This window comes from Denticeps clupeoides, chromosome 12, assembly GCF_900700375.1.
Source record: "Denticeps clupeoides chromosome 12, fDenClu1.1, whole genome shotgun sequence".
In the NCBI taxonomy this organism is placed as follows: Eukaryota; Metazoa; Chordata; class Actinopteri; order Clupeiformes; family Denticipitidae; genus Denticeps; species Denticeps clupeoides.
In genome coordinates, this window is record NC_041718.1 from 15,167,922 (window position 1) to 15,177,882 (window position 9,961).

At 37.5% G+C, this 9,961-nt stretch overlaps 1 protein-coding gene across 1 annotated transcript; it reads left to right on the forward strand.

The window, feature by feature from the left end:
• The first annotated feature begins 9,013 nt into the window (after positions 1-9,013).
• On the forward strand, positions 9,014-9,736 carry LOC114800840 (transcription factor HES-5-like). The gene is made up of 2 exons (XM_028998664.1): positions 9,014-9,088; positions 9,202-9,736. The coding sequence occupies exons 1-2, from the start codon at positions 9,026-9,028 to the stop codon at positions 9,625-9,627; spliced, it is 489 nt and encodes a 162-aa protein (XP_028854497.1). The 5' UTR covers positions 9,014-9,025; the 3' UTR covers positions 9,628-9,736.
• Positions 9,737-9,961: the final 225 nt, after the last annotated feature.

Consider the following 9,961-nt stretch of genomic DNA (forward strand, 5'->3'; position numbering starts at 1 on the left):
TAAGAAAGCCATTGGTGGAGAAGCGGCACAGAGATCAAATCAACAACAGAATCGAGCAGCTCAAGTCTCTCCTGGATCCAGAGATCCGTAACGATCGGCCTGACTCCAACCTGGAGAAAACCGACATCCTGGAGATGACAGTTTGCTTGTTGAGACAACTTCAGCATCTCCAGTCAATGAAAAGTCTGCCAGTCAGGGTTTCTCAAGGTGTGTGCAAGAGACAGATCCCACCAGATATTTCTGAACCGGTTTCAGAACCTGCACACTCCCTGTGACAAGAACAGGAAGGACAGTGTCCTGCCTCAGCTGAACTGCCCAGTCCAGCTCACCATCAACAAAGAGAAGAGACCAACAGCAGAATTTGGAGTTCCTGGTAGAGGAACCCAGACTGACTCTGAAACCTCATAAAAATGATTCTATTGATCAATTTCTTTTCCTCTGAATATTGAATATTAGTGATGTTTTTATATTCAATTTCATTTTTTTAAATGTTAAAGTCTTCTGTGAAGACATGAACTTTTTCCAGAATTGAGTCAGTTTTGCCATAATATAAATTAACCTCAGACTGTATGTGTTTCAGTCAAGGCTCATTTTATTTACTGCACCAGTACCTTTACTTTTCTTTACTTTACTTTACTTTACTTAGCAGACGCTTTTATCCAAAGCGACTTACAAGAGGAAGACACTGGCAGTACCTTAAAATCTGTATTTAGTTATATTACATTTAAAACTGTGATCATTTCATTTCCTTCAGTGAAGGTTTTCTTAATATTTTTTATGCTTAAGCAAACTTTACATTAACTCACTTTGAGAGTTAATGTAAAGAACTCATTTGTTAAAATTAAGATTGTAAAAACTTTGCTTTTAAATCTTGAATTTTAAGATTGTTGTTTGCATGTATTTATTTGTCTTTTATAAGGATGTGATTATGAAATTACTTATGATTTGTAGTGATTTGTATCACATTTGCATGACTGATTTTATCCATGATCTTGTTCTCTTTCATCAAAAACATCTCACTGATATACCATGAATATCAGAGACAATTATCCAAAATTGTTATTTTTTAATTTTGGACATTGTCTTCTTTGGCACTATATTAAATAGAAAAAGGGATTTCAATCATTTGGTCTGAAGCCACAGTCCCTGAGCAAGATACTTATCCCTGTATGTCTCCAGGGTGACTGTCCCGTTCACAAGTTGTTCTGGATAAGGGCGTCTGATAAATGTAAATATATAATCATTTTAATAATTATCAGTGGCAGGGGAATTTATGGCATTCCATTTTAAAAATTATGTCAGAAGAGACAAATTCCTTGAATGACCTAAACTGAATTGATTTAACCAGTAAATTAAAATGAGATATTAGATCACAATAAATCACTGTACTTTTACTTTTGATACTTAAGAACATTTGAGGACAAATACTTTTGTACTTTTACTCAAGTGGAGTAATGGAGAACTTCTACTTTTACTTTTGCTTGAGAAGAAATTTACTTTGGGTAACTACTGTAACTCAAGTACATGAATGGTGGACTTTGTCCACCACTGCATGCAAATACATTCTGAATTTGTCTGAATCATCACACATTCTATTATGAAGTGTTGTCTAGGTTCTATGGCAATAAAGTAATATGGTCACGTTAAATGGTGGCTCAAGCCAAAAAAACTAAATGATAGTTTTGATTGCTGTAAAACACCACAATTAAGAACTGTTGAATTCTGTCTTCCCACAGAAAAAAAATCTCAAATTTTCTTTTAGTCAGACCCTAACACACAGACATGTACTATGGTTTTGTAGGTGTCATTACGATACAAAGTCACTGAAACTCCAACTACTCCAACTAGCAATCAGACTAATCACAGATGCAAAACCATCCATTCCCAAATCCTACTCAGCCATGTCAAGAGTATGATAAATTTTTTGTAATTTGTCAAAACGTTTTATCTCTGTGGAGCAAAATAACAAATTGAATCTCATGATTCAAGACTTTAATCACCCTCTTGCAAAGCGGTTGTCAACTGTTGTCTTAACTCAAATTAGTGCTGAAGACACGTGTCTATTGTTCACAAAAGCATTCATCAGTGAGCAGACAGAAGGACAAGGAGGACAAAGTCACATTAGCGTCTCAGGGGAACAGACACACTTTTTTGATTAATTTAAACATTTTGAAATAGATCGAATTCCAACCTTGCTTCAAAATGTCTACATTATTATAGTATGATTTATTACCGGTTGTGACAAAAAAATTATTGAATACATTTTTCAGCAGATGTTTTGTGCACGTCTGATGCTCCTGACGTATGTCATTAATAGTGCTCAATTCAGCTCACAGGACTCGGTCTGGGAAACTCCGTGGAGGGCTCTACTCATGTTGACACACATCTGGACACTTACAGTAACAATGTCCAATAAACTGAAATTGCTGAAATTCACATCGTTTCTCTTTTCTTAAAAGTGGAAATTAGTGGAAAGAATTAAAAAAATGTAACAATCTTTAATACAACATGCTTGAATATGCAAAAGAAAATTCTTAAATGAGCATCAACATTAAAATATAACAGCCATTAAGACTGCATCCAAGAACAGTTTGGTGAAGAAGAATGCATTTTCCAGCATAATGGAGCACCGTGAAATAAGGCCAAAGTGATAATTAAGTGACTCTGGGGAACAAAACATTACAATTCTGGGTTCATGGCCAGGAATTACTGTACTTTAATCCAATTGAGTATGTCAATCCTCAAGAGGTGGGTGGACAAACAAGGATCCCCAAAATCTGACAAACTCTGAGAACTGATTATAAAGGAATGGGTTCCATCCATCAGGATTTGGACCAGAAGTGGATTGACAGCATGGCAGGGCGAATTGAAAATCCCCACACACTGCTCCCCAGGCACCTGTCATGGCTGCCCACTGCTCACCAAGAGGGATGGTTAAAATCAGAGGACGCATTTCGTTGTGTCACCGCATGCTGTGTTGATTGTCACAATGATAATCACTTCACTTTATTATTATTTTTTATTGATTCATTTGAACAGAAAATTTAAATGTTTGTGTTCAATACCAGCAACACTTTCGTTTTACTTGAATGAATTTAAATTGTCTGTCAAAGGGACATTAAAATGTTTCTTTATGCTTCAGGTATTAAAAATAATTGTCTTGCACTCTGATAAAGGTTGACAAATACTGTGATTAGGATTCAAACTTTTTTTTAAATAAAACCCAAACAAACATTTTGGTTGACTTAGTGGACCTGTTGGCGGTAAAACATTTTTCACATCATCAATGCTGATGAAGTTTACTGGACAATCTTTTTTATGGGAAAATGAATGTAATATTTTTTAAATGTTCCTTAAAGACTACTTAAGTACTATCACATTTTTTAAAGATTTTGTTACACATTTGAAAAAAGAAAACCCCATGGCACTTAGTCCACATGGCACATGGCATCTTGAATTGTCCCGTCTCATGTGACATCTAATGAGACACACTTCTATTGTCCCTTCATTCAATGCAGTGAATGGAGTGAGTGTGGGAAACTGGGGAAAACTTGCTCTCAGAGCCCCAGTGGGACAATAGACACGGGGTGGAGTGGTTTACCTTACATACTAGGGTTCTGCCTTGAATTACTAAATTAATTCAGCTATTTTAAAAAAAAGTTTCACACAAACATATCAGACAGTAATTGGTAAGTACAAAAAATATTTACTCACTTCAGACAATAAATACCTCTGCACAACTCTTCTTTGTGCAGCTGTTGACCAAAATTCTTGACATCAGATAACAACAGAGGGCACTTGAGCATTGTTTCTACTGTATGTCTGTGAGTTCTTCTTTAATAACAAACAAATGATTTGACTGATTTGACACAAGACACACATCTAGTGTTCAGAAAGTCCTTTATCAAAGAGCAGACTAGAAAATCCTGCAGATTGGACTAGGATTAGGAATAGGCACACTTCACACCAGTCGACACACACCAAATGAGAGTTAAGGTAATCTAACACCAGAAATTATGACAACTATAAATAATCAGTCTGTGATAATGCCAATATGCACGGCTAAACTACTTGACACATGGATCACACGCATTTAAATGACAGAAATGTTTCCCTCCAAATGGTTTGTGGTTTTAGGTTCTATGTAAAAGAGAATGATAATTCCACTCAGTCCGGTGGGCTGAATACATTCCACAAGACTCACTGTGGGAAGCCCAGGATCCTATTCATACTGACCATGAACAGCAGCACATCTGGAGCCTTCCAATGACAATGTGGAAGCTGGGGGACTTTCCCTCCACTTTTTGTGCCATATTGTCTTAATGCAGCTTTGTTAAACCATTCACTACATTAAATATATGAGATAAAAAAAAATGCTGCACCTTTATTTAATACAAAAACAAAAAAATGCATACAAGTATAAAATACAATTATTGATCCCAGCTTTACATTGCAGTTACTAACACTTTGTCACAACATTCCCGGATTCATACAGTGGTCTGTATCTCTCCATTATCTCCACACACACCCCCTCCCAACCACCTGCTCCCAATCCACCATGTGGCGGCGCCACGCTTCTCATTGTTCTCTTGAGCTCAGCCATTGGCTAAAATCGGTGGGAAACTTCAAGCAGCCCAAGACCCACACATTCATATGGAGATTTGGGACTATAAATAGGAGAGATGAAGCCAGTGCAGATCAGATTCATTCTTCAGACATGACTCCTACAGTCACTTCAGAACTGACCTACTCAAAAGAGCACCTGACCTTCACCAACAAGGTAAATTCAGGAGATATTTGAACATCATCTGGATATCAAATGAATAATTATATCTTATTTTTTTGCATAATACAAAAGACCGATTCTAACAAAGTTTTATTTGTTTTTACAGATGAGAAAGATATTTCTGGAAAAGATGCAGAGTGCAGAAGTCTCTCCTCAACCAGAAGCCCGACTCCAAGCTGGACATGTCAGTTTGTTCCTTTCAGCAACTCAAGTCAATGAACAAGTCTTCAGAAGCTGCCAGTCAGGGCTTCTCAAGGTGTGTCAACGCTGAACAAGGAGGAAGTGAAAGGTCAGACCCACCAGAGACTTTTGAACCTGCACCCTCCCTGTGACAAGAACAGGAAGGAGAGCGTCCTGCCTCAGCTGAACTGCCCAGTCCAGCTCACCAACAGCCTTTGAAGACCCTGGTAGAGAAACCAGGACTGACTCTGAAATCTCATAAAAATGATCATATTGATCAATGTCTGGCCAGCATCTCATGATATTATTATTTTCTTTAGGAAATATGAAGGCTTAGGTGTCTGCTTCAGTTCTGAAGCTTTACTTTTGTTTCATTTTGTGAAATTTGAGAAATATTTTCTGTAAATTTATATCATACAATATTCAAACTGCCATTGCATCAGTAGCTCAAAATTCTTTGTTCTAAAGGAAAATCATTTAATGGATTTTATATAAAATCAAATTATTTTGTCACATAAGACTGTGGATAATGTGTTTGATATATTGATTGTCCTTCAATGAAGGCTCTACCTATTTGCAATTGTTAAACAATGCCAGTGTTTTTACCTTTCATTTTGTGAAAGCAAAAAAAAAAATTCATTTTTGAGACATTAATTGCTTTGAATAACAAGTTCATTTCACTTCAGATTGAATTATTTAAATCTGGAGATTAAATCTGTGAAAGATTTGTGTAACTGTTCTGTATGGTACAGAAAATATTTCACTCGATTTTTGAGTGTTTATGGATACTGAATTGTTCCACAATTGTGTGTTGCTGTGCTTATCCTGTGTCTTCTGTGAAGACCTATTCAAGATGCATTTTACATGCTGTAATGAGGAAACCTGTAGCTGTGCTATTTGTTGAAACACAGAGGATTGTGAGTCTCACAAAAGCATAATAAATATATATATATTTAAATCACAAATGTGTTGTGTCACAAACATCCATGTAACGTCACCTTGTCTGGCTCAGAACCCCTGCATACTTCTGGCAACTTTTACTACTGAAACTATACTTTTTGACTGCTGTAAGCAGTCAGCACTCAGAACATTTGGAAGCAGAAGGTTTACAATTCATGCATTTACACTACAACCAGTATGAGTGAATCATAATGAAAATAAAAAAGACACGGACCTGTCCCAGAACTTCAAGTCAGAGTCAGTTCTTTTAGGAACACAGTAGATTCAAACACGAAGAAAAATGTGAAATGTCACAAATAAGACAAGGAGCATTATAAACCTGGATTTAAACCCCCACCATGTGTGGTTATGCTGAAAGATTTCACACATCTTTGAGTAATGTTTTTATATTTTTGCATTCTTATTGTTTGAACATGGCCATTAAAAGCATGTTCAATGAAAAGTAAAAGACAGAATGGACATGCTATGAAGTAAATAGTCTTAAAGAATTGTTTATTCAAATTGTTTATTCAAATTAGTCATCCAATTTCAAATAAAATTGATGGATTTAATTAATTATTATATGAACTATTGTCTGTAGTATTTACTGTTCAAGATGCCATTTCGTGGAATTGAGACGTGGAATTGGGGATAAGAAACTTTTTCCTGAGAAGGAAATCTTTCTTTTGTTGTACTTATAGATCAGAATTCTGACTTCCCAGTTGATACTGAATGCAGCATTAGCACCTGAAAAGAAGTGTGTCTTTTGTGATGTGTGTCTTTTGTTCATTGTGACCTTTATCTATAGGGAGAGTGTGGGAATGTTTTGGGAAGTAAAGTCCCAGTTTAGGGATCGTGATAATCATCAGCACCCAGACTCTGATGGGAAAACCAAACTTCACCAATACAATAAGTCAGGACTTTCCTTTAAGGGTCATGGTTTCAAAAATGTTATATCCAACAAATCAGACAAATAGAAAAAAATGTTCTGTATTCATAGAAATACTGTATGTAAAATCAACAGAAATTGCATAAAACTGGGTTATAAAATCTTGTGAGAAAAGGTCATGGTCTACAGAGGTTCTCCAGATGGTTGGTGAAGTCAGACTCTTTCTGCAAAGTCATGCGGATTCAAATGATGGTCTTACTACAAGAAACATGACACGGCAACATCTGCTACACCTTAGCCCTTGTTTGTCTTTCATGTATATGTACGATAAGTGTATACTGAGCTCTGATAGGTTAAATATTTCTGTCCACAACCAGCAAAACTTGTGCTAAGGGTTTATTTAATCAAGATGATTTTCAAAATCATGTCTCAACGGCCCATATTTACTTAATATATTTACATGTAACCTTCAAGCAACATTCACAAAAACTGAAAATGTTTACATTCAGTTGTGCGAGATGTGCTGAGATTTCAAAAAGATGCCCATCCACATTTCCTACAGGAGCCATTGCATTTAGATCATTTTGAGTTCAAAATACCCTATTCTTAAAAAAAAAACTTGCAATTGAATAATTAAAAACCTTTCAGTCATGAGGGTGAATTTAAAAGCCAGTGTTTTGGCTTTAAATAGGGGTGTCCCATCTGATAAGATTTAATCTCACGTTCATTACACAAGATATCCGTCCACGTTTGGAACCATTGAATGAAACACAACAGCAGTTGGTCCACATGGCACATGGCGGCCAGATCCGTCACACCTCACGTGACGTCTAATGGGACACGCTTCCATTGCCACTGCATTCAGAGCAGTGAATAGACAGAGTGTGGGAAACTGAGATAAACTCACTCACAGAGGCTCAGAGTAACAATAGACATGGGGTGATGGTGGGGAGGGGCATTGGGGAGGTTGCTGTGACATGGGGTGCTGGTGTCAATGTCCTGCAATCTTCAACCATCAATCATTCCATCAGTTATACTTCATAGCGTAGGGGAGGTCTAACCTTGTAGTTTAGTATATATCCACAATTCTGTCATAATCACAGAATTCATGAAGAAATATCTGAAAGTGTAATACTGATGATAAATTGATAAATTTGGTAAGTAAATACATTTTAATTAAGACACATTGCATTAAAATTTTATTCATATTTCTATTACCTCTTCAATAACAAACTCACCCTTAAACACGATTCATGGTCTGTTTTGGCTATTTTGAAGCTGCTCTTAACAAGACACATGTATGCTGTTCACTGGGAGGACTATGAAAAGGTCCTGTAGATCAGACTCATGGCAGGAGATTCATTAGTGTCATTAGGGAGTCAAAACACAGGGGAATAGGCACACTTCATACCACCTGGGGATTACGTCAGAATTATGGTCAGATAATTAACAAATTATTAGAATGACTGCCCATCTGTGATGCGTCAAAACTGCTAAAGTGGGATTCAACCAGTTTTATGGGTTTAAGTACAGGGTTTCCCACAACTGGGAAAGAAGAACCACCCAATCAGGACATTTCCCTCCAAATTGTTGGTCTTTGTGTGGACACCTAAAAATGCCAATGGTCCATTCAGGGCTTCTGCACCTTTTGTTGTCTGTGTGAGACATTCAAAAGCCCTGGATGTGGGCGACTCAGGGGCCAATTCATACCAACCCTTCATACCAACATCTGGACCTTTACGATGAATGTGGTAGGGGTGGTGCCAACCCTCAGTTTCCCTCCATTTTTTAGAGGTCATGTAGTTCCATACAAATCACTTCAACCCTAATTAGTTTATAAAAACCAGTATGACAGTAATATCAATAGTACACATGTTCAGTGCAATACAGAGTTTTTACAAATATATTTTAAAATAATTATAATAGGCGTGTGCTCTATGAATTTCTTTGATCCCAGGGAGTTGTGATCACTTTGTAGGGACACCATTCACACAGTGTACTGAGGCTCTCCATTATCTCCCCACCACCTGCTCCCCCGAGACAACAACAGCTTCCAGCATGTGGCGGCTCCACGCTTCTCATTGTCCTCTCGAGCTCAGCTATTGGCTAAAATTGGTGGGAAACTTCAAGCAGCCCAAGACCCACACATTCATATGGAGATCTGGGACTATAAAAAGGAGAGATGAAGCCAGTGCAGATCAGATTCACTCTACACAGAGAGATCTACAGACATGGCTCCTACAGTCACTTCAGCAGTGACCTTCTCAAAGGAGCAGCTCACCTTCACCAACAAGGTAAATTCAGGAGACATTTGTACATCATCTGACTATGATTTTTTTCATTGTTTGTTCATTATTGCATAATATATAACACAAATGTTAATAATCTGTTCTGTTAATTTTAACAGATAAGAAAGCCATTGGTGGAGAAAATGCGCAGAGATCGTATCAACAACAGCATCGAGCAGCTCAAGTCACTCCTGGTTTCAGAGATCCGCAGCGATCAGCCCGACTCCAAGCTGGAGAAAGCCGACATCCTGGAGATGGCAGTTTGCTTCTTGAGACAACTCCAGCATCTCCAGTCAATGAAAAAGCCTTCAGAAGCTGCCAGTCAGGGCTTCTCCAGGTGTGTCCAAGAGACGGTGCACTTCCTGTCAAGGGAGGACATGAAGACTCAGATCCACCAGAGACTTTTGAACCAGTTTCAGAGCCTGCAGCCTCCCTGTGACAAGAACAGGAAGGAGAGCGTCCTGCCTCAGCTGAACTCCCCAGTCCAGCTCACCAACAGCAAAGAGAAGAGTCCAGTCACCAGCAGCCTTTGGAGACCCTGGTAGAGGAACCCAGACTGACTCTAAAGCCTCATGCAAAGATCATATTGATCAATGTCTTGACAGCATCTTGTGATATTATAATTTTTTATAATGATAAAGTTTTGGTTGTCTGCTTCAGTGGTGAAGCATTCATTTTTCTTTCATATTGAGAAATGTGAGAAATGTCTTCTGTGATGACACAGATTTTATCAATTTTGAGATATTTCAATTTACTGTGTAATTATTAAGTATCTCTTAATGATCATATGCTTCAGCAGAGAAGCTTTTGTTCAGTTAATTCTGTGAAATATGAGAGGAATCGTCTGTAAATTTTATAATTTTAGAAACTGTATTTGAC

Bases quoted from the DNA above. Each gene is read 5' to 3' on its own strand.
- LOC114800840 (XM_028998664.1), top strand. From the start codon at position 9,026: ATGGCTCCTACAGTCACTTCAGCAGTGACCTTCTCAAAGGAGCAGCTC. The intron at 9,089-9,201 runs GTAAATTCAGGA...TAATTTTAACAG, and splicing joins AGCTCACCTTCACCAACAAG to ATAAGAAAGCCATTGGTGGA.